Here is a 22,309-nt window from a genome sequence, read left to right as displayed (position 1 = left end):
CACTGACATATGACATGAAATTTGTTTTGCAGCAGCAGTACAGTGCAAGACATAAAAATCTATGAATTACAAAAATAAATAGTGCAAAAGAAAGGAATAATGAGGTAGTGTTCATGGGTTCATGGATCACTAATAGAAAACCGAGTAAAGCATATAGAATTCTGCAGCGCTATAAAAAAAACTTCATATTTGGACTGTCATGAAGTCACAGGGCAAAATTGTGTGGTTTTGAATACTCATGCACTGTAAGCAACGGTAGAATGGGAAAAACTGTGGGTTAGAAAATAGCAAACACACCTTTGATGGTATTTTACCAGGGCTTCACAACCCTTCTGGTGAAGTTATAATGGACAAGCATCCTTTAGGTTTTTCTTTGTCAGGAATCTGAGGTGTTTGGAGTGGGTAAGGCGGCGTGCTGAATACCAGGTCAAATTGGTGCTGAAAGAACTGCTGGCATTTAACTAAAATGATTCATCTTTACAGCACAGAACACTAGTCAGCTTCTTACTACTCAACTGCCTGGGATCATTTGTTCACTGGCATACTATCCTTCCGAAGCAGTTTTTCCCCCCATCAGTAGAATTATGGCTGTAAAATCAACTATAAAAATTGAATTTTACTTTTCTGCCTAAGTGTTTTATTGTTGTTTTAATGAAACATTAATATGATAATTTAATAAATTCCTCTGCCACCTTAACCTGCATCTCTGATCTCATCCAGTCCTATAACCCTTCTCCAAACTATGTGCTTTTGACTCAGGGATGTGATACAATGCCCCTTCACTTGCCCCACTAATATCTTCAGCTAAATGGGCCTTACTTCCTAGAAAGGAATCCTCTACTTCCCCAATTCCTCTAGAAAACTCTGTAAACTCATCCTTTGCTAGTCTTCTTTGGATCAACAAACTTTACCTCATGGCTCTGAAGAGTCTTGGGATTTTTTTGTACATTCGGAGCTACTACATAAACGCACATTACTGCTGATAAAATCTGTGCCCAAGCTTAGAACTTCAACCAAAAGGAACTCAGCTACAGAGGGGCCTGGAATAGATACAATCTCCAACTCCATTAGGCAATTCTGTGAAAGTGGTCATGAATTGTGGAATAATAGGTGATCATAAAGCACAGAAATGATTCAGCACACAACCAAATACACTATATTGATGTTCTGTAATAAACTGCTTGTCAACATACCTGACACCCTGGATTCGGTAGCACTGAAAGTTGAAAGCAATCACAAGTGTGATACCTTGGATGCATTGTGTTTTCTTGAAATTCATCTGCACTTGCTGCTATTCATTCACGTGCTGTTTTTCAACAGCTCTTCACAAGGGACTTGGGAATCCTAGTGCAGGATTCCCTAAAGATCAACTTGCAGGCTGACTCAGTAGCAAAGTCATCAAATGCAATGTTAACATTCATTTCAAGAGGACTAGAAATATGAAAGCAAGGATGTAATTCTGAGGCCTTATAAGGCATTGGTCAGACCACATTTGGAGTATCGTGAGCAGTTTTGGGACCCATGTCTAAGGAAGGATGTGCTGGCATTGGAGAGGATCCAGAGTAGGTTTATGAGAATGATCCTGGGGATGAAAAGGTTAATGTATGAGGAGCATTTGATGGCTCTGGGCTTGTACTCGCTGGACTTTAGAAGGATGGGGGGGGGGGGGGATGCAGGGTGGGTGGCGAGGAGGGGAAATCTCATTGAAGCCTGCCAAATATTGAAAGGTCTGGATAGGGTGGATGTGGAGAGTATGTTTCTAGTAGTAGGAGAGTCTAGGACCAGAGGGCACAGCCTCAGAACAAAAGGATACCCTTTACAACAAAGATGAGGAGGAATTTCTTTAGCCAGAGGGTAGTGAATCTATGGAATTCATTGCCATCAGCAGCTGTGGAGATCAAGTCATTAGATATAGTTAAAATGGAGGTTGATAGGTTCTTGATTAGTGAGAATGTCAAAGGTTATGGGGAGAAGGCAAGAGAATGAGGATGAGAGGGAATAATAAATCAGCCATGATCAAATGGCAAAGCAGACTAGATGGGCTGAATGGCCTAATTCTGCTCCCTATGTCTTATTGGCTAAAATGAATGACCAGTAAGAGTACGTGGCACAGATGCCTAGTCTTGAGCCTAGGAGAGACCTCTGCTCTCACTTTCCACCAGATTACCTGGTGCGCAAGAATTTCAAAGGGCTTCAAGTAGTGACCTTGGATGTGCCAGAGCCTCTCCAATTTGTGTAATCATGAAATCTGGGCCTAATCTTCCAAATAATATACATCTTAATGAGTAATAGGTTGGTGACCTGAATTCCCAGCCCATGAGTCACCTTATTAAAGTTCATGAACAAGACCATGCAGGTCCACAGGGATTGGTACTGTGCACAATGTTTGCAGCTTGCAAAATTTAATAGCAGGAATACAATGCCCCCTACAAACATTTGGATATTCTTGCATGCTTAGAAGGTAACTGAATAACTGTGAACTTGCTGTGCATTAAGCGCAAGACAATATGCTGTTAATACACACTCTATAGTGTTAGCTAAAAAGGTGCAAGGGGGTGGCCACACTCAACTTGGCAACTTTTTGTGGTCCTTCATCTAGTCCCACATTTTGAATATACAAGCTGCATCTATCCAATACCGTCTACTCATTTTGATATATAGAAAACTATATTGCACCCAGCCTTCTACCCTAAATGCCCAAATATTCCATTCTAGTGCAATGTGCTGAGAGTGTCAGTCCATTAAATCTGCCCCTTAGGGTTTAATAATTTGTCAAACTGATACAAGCCTCTTTTCATGCCATCCTGGTTTTTGCAGCAAAACAATGACAATTATTGCAAAAATTCAGTAAAGTCTTTTTACATAGCAAATTTCCATGGCCCAGTTCTGCCTTTGAATTGGATGAGAAGTCTTCTGCCTAACCCCACTCATTAAACAACGTGTGAGATTTAATCCCAAGTATTTATTAAACAAACACCCGTAGAACCTTCTATCAGCTTGGTAGCTACACATTTAAAGCCTGAATGAGCAAATGTTGAGAACTCATTTCATTTGGAAATTACACATGAAAATTACTCCATTTGAAATATTTAGGAGATAATAAATTAAACAGGCAGTCATTTGGCGACTGAATAAATAAAGTTGCAATGCTTACTAATATTAATGCCATTCTGACAATTTATTTTCCATATGTAATAAAATAGTTCAAGCAGTATTGGTACAAGATTAAAACTTTCCATTCTATTGTGGTATTGTGTGCTGCAATATTGCAGCCAATAGCTTGTGTGTGTGGTTTTTTTTAAAGAGATGAGCCATTAAAATTGAGGCCTATGGAGATGACACAAGAAGTCTCATGCCATCTTGAAGTAACTCAGATATGCATAAAGACCAACAAAACTGCATTCGTATTTTGAATGTACAAATTTAGTATTCAGCCAGTATAACATTCATTTTCAGCCTCCATGTTCCATTGACAGGGTCAGTTTAGTAATTTGATAACTAAATTTATCATATGTGGCCAAATTTGTGCAATAAATCTAAATTATTCCTGCAAAGGTCTTGTGTATTTATAGATGTACACACACATGAAAGAATACACATACTGACCGACTCAGAAGGCACTGGATTTGAGGCTTCATCTTGGAATTCTATGCTGACCTGCATACTGATGATTATGGGTGACCATCTTATTCCAGGTTCTGGGATTAAACCAGTATAATGTCAGTTGCAGACAGGGAAGGACAGCTCACATCATGAGCTATCAATCAGCCTACAAAATCACTATCAGTTCACACAATACTCCAGCAAGAGGATGGCACATGGAACTGACTGACTAACTTGTTGCAGAAATTAAACCTCTTAAGCTTTATGAATAGGAGATCACACACAAGGAAAACAGTGTACTTTACACCGAGAAACTTTTTTTTTGGCATTAGAGGACTAAAGATATTCCTCTTGGATCCCCTTCAAAGTGGGGAGAATACCTGGCAAACCATACACTCTTAATTACATACAATACCAGTTTACTACAAAGAAGTTACATTGAAAAAAAATCAGAATCAAAAAATGAACATAGATACAATAGGAGGAAAGTAGCTAGAAATCTAACAATAAAGAACTCACAACTGAAAATTAAACAAGAGCATCCAAATAAAAGTAAACAAGATTTTTAAAATATAGCAACATACATGAAGTACACTTGGATGTAAATGCTGTCGTGGCAAACCCAAGAACAAAACAAAATTTGTCAATCCTCCCCACCTAAATTCACACACAAAACATTCCTATATCTCAGCAACAGTGATATGGAATATAAAGTACACCAAACAAAACCCTATCATCTTTAATTCCTTGGTTGTGGGTGGGGAACACTGATGGAAAGGTAAGGGGGATAAAATGACTATGGGTGTATGTTTACTGAGTTCTAACAATAATTACCTTTTTAGACAATGATTGTTGCTACAAAGGTAATTTCAAAGCCAAATAGCAAAGCAAACACATTAAAAAAGGTACCAAGAGAAAGATATAATATCTCAAATATAGTGGGCATATTTGATAAGTTTCTTCTTTGCAAGAAATATTCAATATTTACTTGCACATTCAGTGTGATTAATTTCCAAAGTTCAAAAGTCATTAAATTTATCTTTTTAAAAGGCATTTGCTTTCAATAACACAATGAAAACAATGTTTTTTTTAAGATGTACAGTAAAATGTATTGGATGGTGTATAAACTGTTGCTACTAGACTTTAAATACAAAAACTTGGAATATACTTTAATACAGAGAGGTTAAAACTCATCTTTAATGTTAAAGTGGGGCTGATCTTCAGGTTTAAAATCTTTGTTGGGGCTGCCATCTTCATTAAGAATTCGACGTGCAGTGTAGCCAACAATAGGATACTTGGTTTTGTATAAACTGTTGAAAACATTATCTAGAGACTTCATCTCATCTTCAGTGAGTCCGGTCTGAAAATGGAAAAAGATGCCATAGGTATTAAATGGACTATATGCTTATAGGGATGCAAAATGCAAACCAGTATATACTGTACACAATTGTGGCAAGACTCCAGTAATGTGGTCAAGGTGACACCATTGACTAAAGGGAATGCGTACTTGGAAATAGGATGGAAGAGATTCAACTCTGGTTGCAATGGAGCTGAGTTGAGTTGGTACCAAGTCAAATTTTGAAGTATGCTCCAGCATAAATTAAAGATGGCAACTTTTTATTTGTATACCTTATATACCAAATAACTGGAGCAAGATATCACCAAAGGAAATGCCATTCACAGCCAACTTCCTACATAGAATGAAATGGTTGTTGAGGCTTTTCATAAAAAAATCAATGCGGCATTGAAATTGAAGAAATTCTGTAGAATTAGGTTGTTTTGCACAATTTTTCTCCCCCTTCCACACTAGATTTAAGCACATTATTCAGGCTTACATGGTGGGCAGTACTGCCAAAACAAAGCATTTAATATCTCAGGACTATAAAGAATCACCTGCAATCATTATTAACAGTCTCATTTCCACCAAAAGCAAGGACTCTATGCATATTCACAATTGAGAGAATTGTGGAATTGGAGGATACATTATTCAATGTGGGTATTAAAAATGTGATGGAGAAATAATACACCTCAAAAGGATGAGGACCTGAACTGGATGGTGAATTTCTTAAACTGTAAACGTTATTACAAGCAAATCTCATATGCCCTTATTTATAGTTAGTGAGAAAATAGCATTCTTTTGAGTTGTGCTTGTTGTAACCAGTTAAGAGAGGTTACCAAGCGATATCTAGAGCAAGTAAAACAAAAATTGGTCAAGAGTTACTGTTCTACATTATGGAGAAATAAGAATAGCAGTATTCATTTTAGTGCATTAAGATGTATTGATTAGATGTAGGCAATACAAATCTGATCTGCAACTGTTGTGATGATGAATCTAAAGAGTTCAAATACGAATATGCAGACTACAATTTACATTCTGATAAAAGCTTGAATCAAGCAATTAAATCCATTATTTGTTTTTTGGACAGACAAAATATGGGCCAAAAATGATCAGATGCAGAACAGCAACATATGGCAAGTGATTTCTGAAAGTTGTTTCTAGCCAATCTGGAATTAGATTTTTTGAGCAACAGATCGTGCAGCACCATCTAGTGGCATGACACCAAGTAGCCAAAGATCAGGGTTTAACAACGTTCAACTCATTTGAATGCCGCCTGTAGGTACTGGCATCTCTTGTGTTACAACTGCTTGGGTTACAGAAATTCATGTATCACTACCCCAAAGTTTTAGAACAAAATCTCACAGAATGTGTGTGGAAAAAGTAAATAAGTCATTTTTGTTTTCAACTTGTGTTTCTTGACAGGTGCACGGATGATGTGGCTTTGATGATAGAGAGGGAAAAAAAAAATCACATTGAAGACCATTTTCTAAGAACACCCCAGCCTTAACACGGGGTGTCACCCATTTTGAAATTTTGGGCCAGACCTTGCTTGCCCTGTCATCCTGCCTAGCACTATCCAGATCCCTGAAATGGAGCAGCATGATCTCAGCAGTAACATGGGCCTGGGAGGTGCAGTGAGGAGGCCAGCATCCTACAAGACAACTCCAACAACCTTTGACAGTTCAAAGCTGGGGACAGTGCCAACATTTCATAGGATCCAGTAGGTGATTACACACTGCCTGGTAACTAAAAAGATTAAACTCTGGCACTTTGACAAACTGAAAAGTGCCAACAAAATTTTAAGATTATATTCTCAGAAAATTTCATTTCCCCTTGTTTTGTTACAGAGAGTTTTTAAAATCAAGGGCCTCTTTTAGAGGAAGAATGGAAGAAAGAGAGATTTCAGTTAAATTGTTATAGGAAAAGAGATTTTATACTTAAGAAAAAAGAAAGAGGAAAACTCTTTTCCTAAAACATCCAAAATAATTCAAAGCTTCAGAAGGTGAAAAGCTGTTAATCAACTCTTCTACAATGAGGTTTAATTGAACATTATCTCAAATATTCAAACTCTTATTGAGCCTTTACTTTTTTTTGAAACAGAGGAACATGGTGGTTCAGCAATTGGTGCTGCTGCCTCACATATCCAGGGACCCAGGTCCATCCTGATCTTGCTGCCTACTGATTGGGCTTCTGCTGGGCAACTTGATTTCCCTCCACCTTCCAAAGATGTCCTTTTGTTACCTGACCATATATGCCTTACAGTAAGCAAGTGAGAGAGAACAAAGTTGCAAGATCATAAAGTGGATGCATTGCCCCATTGGGAGTGACATGGACATGATGGGCTGATTGCCTTCCTTCTATGTTATAATAAGTAAAAATCTGCACAGATTACAACATGCTATTTTTAAAAACTTTATTGAATAATTAAAATAACCTCAAAAAGTGAATAAATATTGCCCTCCATAAATTAATATAACCCAATACGAAATTCAAGCCACTGAATGACTAGTGGACAAAATAACATTTCATCTGAGAAAGCAAATCAGTACCTTTAATAAGAATAATTTTACCAATTAGAAAATGCAGTAATAAAGTCACAACACAGCTAATTAAAGTGCCATATCACAATTTAATCAAGAGTGATCCCACATCCTTGTCACTCATACCAACAGGACTTAGTTTATTAAATCCAATGATCAAAGAGGATAAAAGCCTGGATTATGGTAAATTTAAAGAGGAAATCTTACAGTATCATGCGTGAGGTCTTTAGATTCCAAAGACATCTTTGCTACAGCTCTTGTTGAGTCCCTGCCCACCAGTGCATTGTATGGGGCACCTTTGCCATAAAATTCTAAGAGAAAAGCAGAGGTTTTAAAACAACAACATTCCATGCTCTTCACCAACTGTGCAGACAATTGGACACAAAACTTGCAAATACAAAGCTCTACCTTTCCTAGGTAACTTTCCCACAGGAATCTTTGGTTGGGGGGGGGGGGGGGGGGGGGGGAAGGGGTGGAGAACAGGGAATGGGTCAGTCTTGAAATTATATATTAAAAAAAGGTTTTGCTGTGTAAACAAAACACACTCCATAATAGTTATTCCAAAAACAAGGTTAAAAATTTTTTATTGAGAACTGATCACTTTAGTATCTTGAAGTTAGGCTTAATCCACACAAGGATAAGGGCATCACAAATTAAAAAGGGACAAATAGTACAAAAAAAAGCAATAAAAAAAACAGCAGTTTAGTTTAATGATTGTTTAGGTATATTTGAAAAACAGATTCAACACCTGCAATCTTTTAGGCTCTCTTAAAACAAAATCATGGATTTATACTAAAGGGTGCCCCATCAGGCCCATTAAATCTGCATCATTCAAAAATGGCCAACAGTAAAACTCTAGTCATCGGTATCCAATTGTTCTTAAATCCAGATGGTCTGGCATTTGGCTCATTCATTAGTACTCCAAATCCTTATCATCCATGAACTGAGAGTTCATTCATGTTTATTGGGAGGGTGAGCCGAATGTCAGGTTTTATGGAGTCAGCTGCACAGTACTGTAAGAGAAATACTTTAAAATTCATTCCTTGTTCTTTCCTGATTCAGCAGCAAAGTATTTGTAAAGGAGGCACTATACACGTGTTAAAGGTTATAGAAACTACATTATTAGAGTTATATAAAGAATAAAATACAGAAAGGAAGAAGAATATTTAAAATACAGAAGGAAGCAAAATATTGGTATTGGTTTATTATTGTCAGAATAATACTTCTCAACCAATCAATGAACTGATCTATATAATGCCAGAGGGAACATCAGGTGTCCAACAGTCTTTCATGCAGCCTTCTCTGTGTCTTAGCACCGGTTGCGACCCAGCCTAAGGGAAGGTCCTGATTTGCACAAAGAAGGTACCCCCTTCTTATACCCCTCAAAAACTTAATAGCTTTTACCCCAGTACTTTTCCATGCTTAGTGGTACCAGCATGTACCTTCTTATCACTTGCGACCTTCAGCCTAAACACCTAAACGAAACAGAGACAACAGGTCTGTAAAGAAGAAAACATTCTTCATCGGTATCTAATCTCAAGGATGTGCAGCAGTACTCCCGTCAGCTCTCAAAATGTTCCCACATTCTGAGCTGAAGCCATTTTGTGTTACACATTACTGCACATACTAAGGAGGAATCAGAAATGACTTTTGGCTTACTAGTACAGAAATAAGCCCTTCAGCCCATCACATGAATGACCCGGGTGGGTGGGGTCTTTGATTATGTTGGCTGCTTCACCAAAACAGCGAGAGGTAAAAGAGTCCAAGGAGGGGAGACTGGTTTCCATGACATGCTGGGCTGACTCTGCAGTTTCTTGCAGTCCCGGGCAGAGCAGTTGCCATACCAAGCAGTGATGCATCCAGATAGGATGCTTTCTATGGTGCATTGATAAAAGTTGGTGAGTGCCAAATTTCTTTAGTCTCCTGTGGAAGTAGAGGCACTGGTGAGCTTTCTTGGCCATGGCATCTACGTGGTTGGACCAGGACAAGCTATTAGTGATATTCACTCCAAGGAACTTAAAGCTCTCAACCCTCTCGACCTCAGCACCATTGATGTAGACAGGTGCATGTACACCGCCCCCTTTCCTGAAGTCAATGACCAGCTCTTTTGTTTTGCTGACATTGAGGGAAAGGTTGTTGTCATGACACCATGTCACTAAGCTTTCTATCTCCTTCCTGTACTCCGACTCATCGTTATTTGAGATACAGCCTACTACAGTGTATCACTTGCAAACTTGTAGATGGAGTTAGAGCAGAATCTGGCCACACAGTTATGAGTATATAGGGAGTAGAGGGCCGAGGACGCAACCTTATGGGGCACCAGTGTTGAGAATAATCGTGCTGGAGATGTTGCTGCCTATCCTCACTGATTGCAGTCTGTTGGTCAGAAAGTCAAGGATCCAGTTACAGAGGGAGGTGTTGAGTCCCAGGTCTCAGAGCTTGGTGATGAGTTTGCTTGGAATTATAGTGTTGAAGGCAGAGCTGTAGTCAATAAACAATAGTCTAACATAGGTGTCTTTACTGTCCAGATATTCCAGAGAGGATTGTAGGGCCAGGGAGATGGCATTCACTGCAGACCTGTTTAGGTGGTGGGCAAACTGCAGTGGATAGAGGTTGTCTGGGAGACTGGAGTTGATGCGTCCCATGACTAGCCTCTCGAAGCACTTCATGATGGTGGATGTAAGAGCCATCGGTCCGTAGTCATTGAGGCATGTTACCTTGCTTTTATTTGGTACCAGGATGATAATGGTCTTCTTAAAACAGGTGGGAACCTCAGATTGAAGCAGGGAGAGGTTAAATATGTCTGCAAATACCCCCACCAGCTGATCAGCACAAAATCTGAGGACATGGCCAGGGATACTATCCGGGCCAGATGCTTTCAACGGGTTCACTCTCCGGAAGACTGATCTTACGTCCTCGACGGTGACCATAGGTTCAGTTGAAATGGAGGCCATCAGGGTGGGTGGTGACAATCTGCTCCCCTTCTGTTCAAAATGAACACAGGAGGCATCAAAAGCTCATCAGAAAGGGATGCACTGTTGCTGACGATGCTGCCCGACTTCATTATGTAGCCCGTTATAGCACGCAAGCCCTGCCATAACTGATGGCTGGTCTGGGACTCCGTTTTGAACCGGTATGGTCTCTTGGCATTCCTGATAGCTTTTCAGAGGTTGTATCTCGATTTCTTGTAGAGGTCAGGGTCACCTGATTGGAATGCAGCAGTCCTCGACCAGTAGGGAGTGGATCTCCCCGTTCATCCATGGTTTCTGGTTTGAGAACACCCGTATTGTCCTCTTTGGTACACAGCCCTCAACACATTTGCTGATAAAGTTGGTGATGGTGACATACTCATCAAGGCTGGCAGCTGAGTCTTTGAACATGGACCAGTCCACTGACTCAAAGCAATCACGTAAAAGCTCATCTATTTCCTCAGACCAGCACTGCATGACTCTCTGTACTGGATCCTCCTGTTTCAGTTTGTACGCAGGGAGGAGGAGCATAGCCTGATGGTCTGACTTGCCAAAGTGAGGGTGAGGGATGGCTCAGAAGGCACCTTTGACGGTTGTATAGCGATGGTCAAGGGTGTTAGGGACCCTGGTGGGACAGGAGACGTGCTTTGGTAAGACTGGTTGAAGTCACCTGCAATAATGAAGAGGGCCTCAGGGTATCCTGTCTCAAGGTTGTTGACCACAGAGTATAGTTCATTGAGTGCAGGCTTTATGTCCGTCTGGGGTGGGATGCAGACTGCCATCAGGAGAGCTGAAGTGAACTCCTGTGACAGGTAATATAGTCGACACTTCCCATTTGCCTGCATTAGGACCATATCCTTCTATGCCTTGCCTATTTAAGTGATTGTCTAAATGCCCCTTAAACATAGAGATTGTATCTGATTGCACCACCTCTGCCAGCAGCTTGTTCCAGATAACAACCACCCTCTGTGTAAACAAAAACTTACCCCTCAGATCCCCTAACTCTCACCTTAAACCTATGCCCTTTTGTTTTTGATTCCCCTACCAAGATTTTGACTGTCAACCCTATTGATGCCTCTCATACATAGATGGTTTACAATTCATTCCGAGTGATTGTCCAGATATTTTGTTTGAAAATGGAGTAATGGTTTCTGCCTCCCATCACCTTTTCAGGCAGCAAGGAACAGGAAGGGATAAGTTTGTGGCCAAAGCTGGGGTTCAGAGCAGGGGGACCAAGTAGCAGCTGGAACCGGGCTCCTGAGCAAAGGCTGCAGTCAGAAGAGCTTCCAAGTTTCAGCTTTTTTGAAAAGCTGATATTCACCAAGCTCCATTCCTCATGCTTCCTTTAAACTCACTGGGGCTTAACTTCTCACTCCCTTGAAATTCACCAAGTTCACTGGAAAGTGTATAACATGCAGAAAAAAGTTAAATGAAATGCAGAGGGGTAATACAAGCCCTTGAAAGAGTGACTAAATGCCACTAATTTAATAGCATAGAAGTTAAAAGGCATGGGGGGGGACAGGGTTGGAAATGGTGGGTGGAAAACTAAATTTTAAAAGACATTCAGAAGAGGAAGCAGAAAGCAGTGGTGGTGGTAAACGTAGGCCCAGAAGTCTCTTCTCACCCTGTTGCTTACACCAATCATTTGGACACAGGGCTAGGAGCAATGTGCACGTTTCAACAGACCATTGAAAACTGCAAGGGGATGGAAAAACAGTCAACAAAATCCAGAAATACAAGGTGATACTTTTTGGTAAAACAGTGTGTTGTTTTACATGAAGGAATGTTAGGTGAAGTGGAAGTGCAGAGATTAAATTTGGGCTCAAAATGCAAAAGCAATTTTCAGGTGGCTAAGGCCACAAAAATTGAATACTCAACCTTGTGGTAAGTAGTACACAATATGAATGTTGATTTGCAAATAGTGAACTTAATTTTTTTGTTAAGAAGTTATCACAAGTAGTGTTGGAATACAACGTGCAACTTGTAACATCCTGTTGCAAGTAGCACGTTGAGACAACAGAAACATAATTCAGATTCACTGCCATCTTGTCCAAATTTTCAAATCTGTACAGATTTCATAAGTACACCAAATTTTACCATACAATGAAATACACTGCACATACAGTCTGTCAGCATGGAAAATAAAAAGAGAAGCATTTTCAATCACATGAAGGTGAAAATAAAGTTTGCTCTATTCAGTAAAACAACAGAAACGCATTGGAGATACAAGAGACTGCAGATGCTGGAATCTGGAGCAAAAAAAAACTGCTTAAGGTACTTGGTGGGTCAGGCAGCATCTGTGGAGGCAAATGGGTGGTTGATGTTGATGGTTGTCTTTTGCTCCAGAAACACACTGGGATGGCAGAGTGCCAGGACACAATAAAAGGGAGGGGGCTGTTCCTAAAATATCATTGTGCTAGAGGGCCAGCAAGGAAAGCTGGATTGCAAGGAGTTAAATGGAAAAAGGACTGAGGGTGCAGGAGTTGGCTCTCACAGACAAAATGAGATCACAGAAAGCACAAGCAGAGATGGGAATGAAACTGAAGATGCAGGTTCAAGTCTAGGCCAGCAGGAACATAGCAGAGAAAAAAATTGGCCAGGAATGTAATGGATGTTCTCAACATTAGTGATAATTCCTCACACTGGAGAAAGGGGTGAAGGAAAACAAGAGTTTAAGGAAACAGCTATGCAGAAAATAAGATGAGGGTCTTCCTGGCAATCCATAGGCAAGAATTTTGACACACACAAGAGCAAAAGCAAGAGCTGGTATTGCTTGATGCAGTGCAGACAGATCTGGGAACAAATAGTTTAAACCATGGACTTTAAGGAGTTAAGCTGATAGTTGTACCAGTGGAAGGTCAGGGCAAGAATAAAAACTTCAGTAATGACAGGGGCATAAAAAGCCAAGGTAAGGTAGGGTTTGAGCAGACCAACACCTGCAGAGGACCTGCAACCTCACAGACAGTCCTCTCTGGCCATTATCAAGGCTGTCATCTGGGAAAGAATACCACTCATGGTTAACTTGTTAAAGGCAGTAAAGCAAAAGTTGACAGGTGCATTGGAAACATTTATAATTTCACATACCCAAGAAAATTTACCCCAAGTACAGAGTTGCCAACAAGACATCGTTTTGCAAAAATTTAGTTAGAATGAGCATTATTCTTTATTGAACCCACAATAATATTGCAGACAACAGAAAAAATTATACCATTGAAAGTATCATTTGTCATTATGGATTTGCTTCAGGATTCTGTTGCAGTTTTACTGTAAAAGTTTGAATGTTAAATGCACAGCAAAATAAGAGGAGTTCAATACGTGTAAAAATACATTTACCTTTTCCCAATGTGACATCAAACACCACTCCCTTAATTGCCATGTAGATGGGTTGATTGTCCTTAGAAAAGGAAAAGAAATAATGAAACACTTAAAAAGACAAGCAAATAGCTAAAGTAATTTAAAGGCAGAAGTAAACACAGCAGACCACAGGTTCCTCAAATTAAGTGAGAGAAATATGAAGGCCTAGCATGGCATTGTGCCCATTTCAGCAGTCTCTCCTGCTGAAACCCTTGCCTTTGCCAAGTGCAAACTTCACAATTCTAAAGCTCACTTGCAAAGTTGCCATCCTCCTTTCCAGCTCATCCTAGGCTCTACTGATCCCTTTTCCATCAGCTGTCACAACTGACCTACATTGGCATTCAGTTGCCCAATGAGGTTCAGTTTGTCACCAAACATTCTAACAAACTTCTACAGATGTACTGTTGAAAGTATCCTGACTGGTTGCATCATGATCTGGTACAGCAATTCCAATGCACAGGAATGCATGAAGCTGCAGAGAGCAGTGGACTCTGCCCAATACATCACAGGCACATCCCTCCCCACCATTGGTAGTATCTACTGGAGGCACTGCCTCAAGAAGGCAACATCCATCAAAGATTCCCACCGTTCGGGCTGTGCCATCTTTTCAGAGATGCTGTCCAACAGGAAGTACAGAAGCCTGTAGTCCCATACCATCAGGTTCAAGAACAGCTAACTTCCCTTCAACCATTCAGTTCTTGAACCAACTGGCAAAACCCCAAGCACTACAGCATCATGACCACTAAAATGGACTTTTTTGTTCCAATTGTGTTATTTCTTGTAAAAATTGTGTATAATTTATGTTTTTTTTCTTGTGAATGCTGCTTATATGATGCTATGTGTCTGTGATGCTGCTACAAGTAAGATTTTCATTGCATCTGTGCATACGAGAATAAACTCTACTTTGACTTGATTTAAAATTCTCAATCCATCCCCAAATTCTGTTTCTCTAATTTAGACCTTTTCTTTATGACCCCAGTTAATGGGTATGGCATTTGCTATTTATGCCCAACTCTTGGATTTCCTTCTTAAACCCTTAAGAGCCATCTCCTTTGTCACACCACCCAACATATCCTGCTTTGCATTTGCATCTACTTTTTCTTCCCCCATTGCGTCATTGTAACTTTCTAAACATTGTCTATCAATTAGATCACACAAAATATTTAAGTGATATGTAGGGCAAACTCATCCATTTCTTAAAGAAGTTCAACTTTGCAATTTACAATGAGGGGTGACCAGAATACTCTAACCAAATAACTTTTATTCTGTGCTTTGAGTCACCATTATTCCTTTCACACAACTGCTGACTGACCCCTTTTATACCATTTACAGTTTCCTGGACATTATTAGTCTTTTCACCATCCTTGAAGTCATCCCTGGCTCTTTAGGCAACTACCATTAACCCAAATTGTAAATACAGCTCTGCTCCCTAAACCCTGTTATAAAGCCTTCAGTAATAAGCTAACTGTTTTTCCTCAATCCTCTCCTGCAACAGTTCCTTGTCAACTATCATATGCTGAATCAACCCATCCTTCTCCTAATGCTCCTGCACTAACTGCTTTGTTCTCTGCCTATGCACTGACTGCTTTGTTCTATGCCTATACACTAACAGCTACACAAGTTTTACAACCACCCCCCCATCCAATTTTAAAATTTTCTTAGCTGTAGATTTCTCCCATTTCTTAGTCTCTCGACAGAATCAGTTGCAATGATTTCTGCGCTAGCTATAGAACCCCTAATCACCTGATGGAGACCACCGTCTGCCAAACTCCCACTCCCCATCTTGGGTTACACAAAACCATAATCTCTGAGCAAACACTCCTGGGTGCTCTTCATTCCCCTGAATAATTTGTTTCATGATCTTAAAGGATTTGCCTCTTCCTGTACCTGCAAAGTTTCCCAATGGTATTACATGGAATTACAAGTTACTGCTCATTGGGCACATTTGCCATCTTGGGTAGTCTAGCCAGAAAAGCAGACATCTTTTTCTCAGATACATTGAAACCTATATTGCACTATTTCTAAAATCCTCTGAGAGGATCTTTAATAGTGAGAGTATGAGCTTCAACAAAAGTAAACAGTACTGGTTATCTCATATCTACTGGTGTTGTTTAAATGTGCCTTATTAAACATATTACTCCTGCCTTTGCACTACCATTTTTCCTTTCATCATCCGCACCACCTCACCATGAATCCGAGGCATGCCCTTCCTCCTCAGCTTCTGCCCTTTGAGTTCCTAGATCTCTTTTAGTTTTGATGATTGTGTAGCAAACTTCCAGTTTTCTCAGTGGATTAAAATATGGTCCACTGATTGGCTTTTGTGCCTGCTGACACATGCTGGAACAAATTTAATTTTCCAGCGACAAGTAGGTGGTCACTTCTCCCAGGGCTCATCAGCTCCTTCTCTACAGCAATTCTGGCTGCATTTTGATAGGATTGGTGATGAGCTGTTTGTTGGAGCATTCTGACTGGTTGCATCACAGCCTGGTATGGAGGCTCCAATGCACAGGGTTGTAAGAGGCTGCAGAGGGCTGTAGACTCAGCCAGCTCCATCACGGGCACAACCCTCCCCATCATCGAGGACATGTTCAATAAGCGGTGCCTCAAGGTGACATCCATCACTAAGGACCTTCACCATCTGAGACATGCCCTCTTCTCGTTACTACCATCAGAGAGGAGGTACAGGAGCCTGAATACCCACACTCAACAATTCAGAAACAGCTTCTTCCCCTCCATCATCAGATTTCTGAATGGTCCATGAACCCATAAACAGTACCTCATTATTCCTTTTTGTTCGCACTATTTATTTTGTAATTTATAGTAATTTTGTGTCTTTGCACTGTACTGCTGTCGCAAAACAACAAATTTCACGTCATAAGACAGGGATAATAAATCTGATTCTGATTCCTTCACAGTTCTCCTTCCTTGCTGTTGTATACAGTATTTGATCAGGTCTACAGAGGATTGTCTGATTAGCTAAGATTGTGCTGTTATGAATCGGGAGGTCCAGCTTCAACTTCTCATTGGTGTGAAGCATGAGGAGTTGCCCATCTTCATGTGGGCACTACCTGTGGATTCTGGGCACAATACTGAGATAGACCAGTGAGAGGGCAACAGTCTTGAATAACTTGGCCTTAGTTCCTATGAAGTGGCTGCATGGGGTTTTTCCTCATCCCACCTCACTCAAGATCAGAAAACTACTGACCTATGTCTCTTTTATCCATGACCAAACTAACCAATTTGGCCCTCTTGAGTTGATCATTGCAGCACCTGGCATTCCAAGTGAACAGGCAGCATCAGACCAGGAAAACAGCTACAAACCATCCTTGCTATCACCGTAACAATTTAATCCACATTTCATTATGAGCCGAAAGCCATTTAGACCCCCTTTACTTCCTATCATTAGCTTGTGACATGGCCTTGCCTAGTGGACTAGTGTCCTGCCTTATCAAATGCAGAAGCTCGCTCCACATGAACCATATTTTCACATCATCTTCCCTGAAAAAAAACACCCTCTGGCAAACGGTAAACAACGGACTCCCTCTAGACTGCTCGCATTTACACCACTGATATTCCACATCAATATTAATGACTTTGGCCTCTCTGCTCCAGGGTGCATACCAGACAATATTGGTTGGATTTTCCAAGGCCACCCTCAAACAAATTCCAGCAATGGAAACACTGTCTGAACCCCAGAAAGACAAGCGTTACAGTGTTCAGGTTTCACTAAGAACCAGCAGCCCAGAGCCAAGCTCACCCAAAACACCTTGGTGTAATCTTTGCCTGCTCACCAGCATTGGTTTTAAAAAATACAAAAGAACATGAGAAATAAAAGCAGTAGGCCATTCAGCACCTCTGCCTTTCAAGTATGTCATGGCTGATTTTTATCTCAATGTCACTTTTCTGCACTAACCCCACATCCCTCAATTCCCTTAACATCAGAAAATCTATTTGTTTCTTTCCCAGATGATCCAGGTATCTGAGCCCCCACATCCGTTTTGAGTAGAGGATTCCAAAGATTCTCCAGGAAGACTTTCCTTTTCATTTCAATCCTGAATGTCCAACCCCTTATTTTGCAATTCTGACCCCTTGTTCTAGACAGTGAAGACTGCATCTGTCCCATCAAGCCCCTTAAGAATTTTGCATGTTTCAATGAAATCAACTTTTATTCTTCTACCTCAAAGGCAGCAGCAGACTGGACTTACAATACCTCCTCATGGAAGGAACTCACAATCCTGAAAAGAAATTACCTGCAAATTACATCAAGAGAAATTACTTGAACTGAAGCTGTTGTTAACACATGGCTTTCTTCCTGGAAGAACCAACTTCTCCGATTCTTTAAAGACTTTAAACTTGCAGTTATAAAATGACCAAAAGATCCTCAGTAAATTTATTACAGTATCATAGTTTTTATTACAACTTAAGAAAAAGGGCTTGCCCCAGTTGTGAACCAAAAATAAAGTAATATCAAGTGACTGCAAAGATAACTGATGAACAAAACTCATGCAAATACGAGTCACTTGGAAAGCAAAATTCTGCAGGTGCTTAAAGACTGAAATAAAACAGAAAATGACGCAATTTTAAACAGAGACACAAGAAATTCTGCAGATGCTGGAATCTGGAGCAATACACAAAAAGTGCTGGAGGAACTCAGCAGGTCAGGCAGCATCCATGGAGGGCAATAAACAGTCGACGTTTCAGGCTGAGACCCTTCATCTGGACTGGAAAGAAAGAGGGCAGAAGTCAGAATGAGAAGGTGACGGAAGGGGGAGGAGCACACGCAGGCAGGGGATAGGCGAGTCCAGGTAAGAGGGGGAATGAAGTGGATGGGGGAGGGGGAGAAGATGTAATAAGCTGAGAGATGATAGGTAGAAGAGGCCGAAGGCTGGAGGAGGAGGAATCCAGTAGGAGAGGGCAGTGGACCATGGAATAAAGGATGGACGAGGGGAGGAGAGGAGATGGGCAGGTCATCAAGGCAGGGTAAGGGAGCCATGGGAATAAGGGAAGACAAAGGAGTGAGGGGTGGGGGGTGGGGGGTGGAGGGAAGAAGGTGGGATGGTTACCAGAAGTTAGAGAAATCGATATTATGGCCATCGAGTTGGAGACTCCCAAGGCGGAATACGAGGTGTTGTTCCTTCAACCTGTGCCTGGCCTCAACGTGGCAGTAGAGGAGGCCATGGATAGACATGTCAGCATAGGAGGTGGGATGTGGAATTGAAGTGGGTGGCTGCCAGGAGGTCCTGGCTGTTGCAGTGGACAGAGCGAAGGTGCTCAATGAAGCAGTCACCTAATCTGTGCCGGGTCTCACCGATGTACAGGAGGCCGCACCGGGAGCATTGGATGCAATAAATGACTCCCTCAGACTCACAGGTGAAGCACTGCCTCAGTTGGAAGGATCGTCTGGGACCCTGAATGGTGGTGGAGGAGGAGTTGCAAGGACAGGTGTAGCACTTGTTGCTGTTGCAGGCTTAAGTGCTGGGGGGGGGGGGGGGGGGTGGTGGAAAGAGTAGACAAGGGAGTCGCAAACAGAGTAGTCCCTTTGGAGATCAGAGAGAGGGGGTGAGGGGAAGATGTGTCTGGCGGTAGGATCCCATTGGAGGTGCCAAAAGTTGCAGAGAATGATGTGTTGAATGCGGAGGCTCGTGGGGTGGTAGCTGAGGACAAGGGCAACCCTGTCCCTGTTATGTCAGTGTTAATATTAAACAGGTCAGAAAGCACCAGTGGAGAGAGATGTTTTAGCTCAGCGACCTTTCATCAGCCTAGTATTTCCAGCATTTACTGTTTTTATGAAACAAACTGGAAAACAATTAACCACTGTAGAAAGAAAATTATGCTGCAAGTTTCACAGTGTCATAGAATCAGAGTTGTATAGCACAAAAACAGGCCCATCACCAGTCACAATTGTACAAGTTGTTGGCGAGACCACACTTGGAGCACTGTGTGCAGTTCTGATCACCCAGCTATAGGAAGGATGTCATTAAGCCAGAAAGGGTACAGAAAAGATTCACAAGGATATTACCAGGACTGGAGGGTTTCAGTTATAAAGGAGGGACTGAGAATTTCTTCCCCTCGGAGCATAGGAGGTTGAGGGGAAAGGTTTATAAAATCATGAGGGGCATAGATAATGTGAATGATCATAGTCTTTTTCCCAGGACAGGGAAGTCTAAAACTAGAGGGCATAGATTTAAGGTGAGAGGGGAAAGATTTAAAAAGGGACCCAAGAGGCAACATTTTCCACAAAGAGGGTGGAGATAATATTGAACAAGCTGCCAGAGGAAGCTGTAGAGGCAAGTACAATTATAATGCTTAAAAGGCATTTGGGCAGATACACGGATATCTGCCTCTAGAGGGGTATAGATCAAACACAGGCAAATAGGACTAGCTCAGATAGACATCTCGGGCAGCATGGATAAATTGAGCCAAAGGGCCTGTTTCTATGCTAAGACTTTATGACATCCACCACATCCTTTTTGTCCATCTGCACTAATCCCATTTGCCAGTATCAGGAATATATACTTCTGTGCCTTGGCCATTTAAGTGCCTACATACTCAAATACAGATCACACAAATATTTCACAATTTTATTTAAAAAGTCCATAGCAAAGTTTTAGTTGTGCTATTAGGTCAACGCATAATAAATACAATGATTAGTGAGCTTTAACTCACTGTTGATTGTGTGCCCATTATGTTTACTATTAACTGTTAATGATACCCACCCTGATATGGAAATATTAGGGTGGGTATCATTTAAAAATAACCACATTTCCAACTAAATGTGACACACAATTTGTAATGTACCTCAAAAATATTGAGGTCACTGAATTATGCAATTCGGAGCTAGATATTAGTTTACCGACACTTAAGAAACATTTCACTCACCTCTTCCCCGTTGTATTTAGCCAAATCCTCATCGGTAAACAAACGAACGGCACTCTGAAGAGGAGGTGAATGTTTCAATTTAACCTCCTTGGCAAGCAACACGTTTAAATTAATCAAACTGATGAAAACAACCCAGACACATCGTCTTACTCCACCAACCGACATTTTAACCCGCTTCCTCAAACCCTGGCTCCTTATAGAGCAAGAATAGTTATGCAAAAACACCAACCCAGGCTCCAGGATACCGGCTGTCATTCAAGAACACCAGCCAATGATCAACGGCCTAACCAGGAAAACCATCCAATGAACAACCTCTCTTTGCAAATACGTATACAATCGTCGCATGAATTCTACAGTCAGCCAATAGCATCCTGACCTTTATTAGAGCCAACCAATCAAATTTGGCATGATATAGAACGTAACCAGCCAATGATAGTCAACTATAGGATCCAGAGAGCCAATAGCAGCCTCGTTATTATTACAGCCAACCAATGATAAAAGGAATGAAAGAAAAACTGTAGTTTTCGGAATTCCGTAAAAATAGTTGGAAGCATTCCGCAGGTCAGACAATATCCGTGGAAATAGAAACAAGAGTTAATGCTTCAGGTCGAAGACCCATCATGATCTTATCACATAGTCGCCTTTAGTAGTACACTGTTTCTTTTACAGAAAGTCAGTGGGAATGACAGGAACGTTGTTGAAGATGATACCAAGTTGTGTCAGGTGTGAAGTACCAATGCTAAATCGAACTGCTTGGATCAGTGTGCAGGAAAAGGTGGAGATATTGGATGAGTGACTTGTGTCAATGAAGACAAAGGGAAGCCTGAAATTGTCAAAACGACAGATGGTTTCAACAGGGCCTAATGACTTCAAGCAAAAAACAAGCTGCTGGAGGAACTCGGAGACACAAGAAATTCTGCAGATGCTGGAATCTGAAGCAATACACAAAAAGTGCTGGAGGAACTCAGCAGGTCAGGCAGCATCCATGGAGGGAAATAAAACAGTCGAAGTTTCGGGCCGAGACCCTTCATCAGGACTTTTTGTGTATTGTTGTGGAGGCAAAAGGATAGTTGACATTTCAGGCCAAGACCCTGCATCAGGACTGAGAATGTAGAGGGAAGATAGCAGGATATAGAAGTGAGGGGTGAGACAGAAGCTGGTATGTGATAGATGGAACCAGGTGAGGTGGGGTTGATGGGCAGATGGAAGGTGTGGTGGGAGGAGGGGGTGTTTTGCGACAGATGCTGATAGGTGGAAACAGAAACACCCCTCCCTCTCACATCCTTGTACTGGCCATCTTTCCTCTGCACTCTCAGTTCTGATGCAGGGTCTCAACCCAAAATGTCAACCATCCCTTTGCCTCCGCAGATGCTGCTTGACCTGCTGAGCAGCTTGTTTTTCTATTTGTTCCAGATTTCAGCATCTGCAGTCTCTTGTGTCTCCTAATGATTCCAGAATGAAGGGGGACAGAACGTGTGGGGCAGGAGGAAAGTAGAGGGGTGGTGATAGGTTTAATTGAAAATTGTTGTGATGAACAAAGGCCAGATTAAAATGGAGTGGGTCGAACAATTGGACTGTAAACATTTGGGGAATATGATTGAAGACAGTGAGATGGGAGCAAGCCT

General features: G+C 41.2%; 1 protein-coding gene across 1 annotated transcript; it reads right to left on the bottom strand.

Moving 5' to 3' along the window:
- Positions 1 to 2,908: 2,908 nt before the first annotated feature.
- nenf (neudesin neurotrophic factor) lies at positions 2,909 to 20,937 on the bottom strand. Its single transcript, XM_052011858.1, has 4 exons — positions 20,685 to 20,937; positions 13,785 to 13,845; positions 7,690 to 7,793; positions 2,909 to 4,963 (listed from the first exon to the last, which is right to left on the bottom strand). The coding sequence occupies exons 1-4, from the start codon at positions 20,847 to 20,849 to the stop codon at positions 4,787 to 4,789; spliced, it is 507 nt and encodes a 168-aa protein (XP_051867818.1). The 5' UTR covers positions 20,850 to 20,937; the 3' UTR covers positions 2,909 to 4,786.
- Positions 20,938 to 22,309: the final 1,372 nt, after the last annotated feature.

This window comes from Pristis pectinata, chromosome 3 (genome assembly GCF_009764475.1).
Source record: "Pristis pectinata isolate sPriPec2 chromosome 3, sPriPec2.1.pri, whole genome shotgun sequence".
Classification (NCBI taxonomy): domain Eukaryota; kingdom Metazoa; phylum Chordata; class Chondrichthyes; order Rhinopristiformes; family Pristidae; genus Pristis; species Pristis pectinata.
The sequence above is the reverse complement of the archived record's forward strand: the minus strand, read 5'-3'. Positions and strand labels throughout refer to the sequence as shown.

Coding starts and splice junctions, on each gene's coding strand:
- nenf (XM_052011858.1), bottom strand. CDS start 20,849: ATGTCGGTTGGTGGAGTAAGACGATGTGTCTGGGTTGTTTTCATCAGT. Junction 13,846..20,684: donor CTAAATACAACGGGGAAGAG/GTGAGTGAAATG, acceptor TCCTTTTCTAAG/GACAATCAACCCATCTACAT. Junction 7,794..13,784: donor TGATGTCACATTGGGAAAAG/GTAAATGTATTT, acceptor CTTTTCTCTTAG/AATTTTATGGCAAAGGTGCC.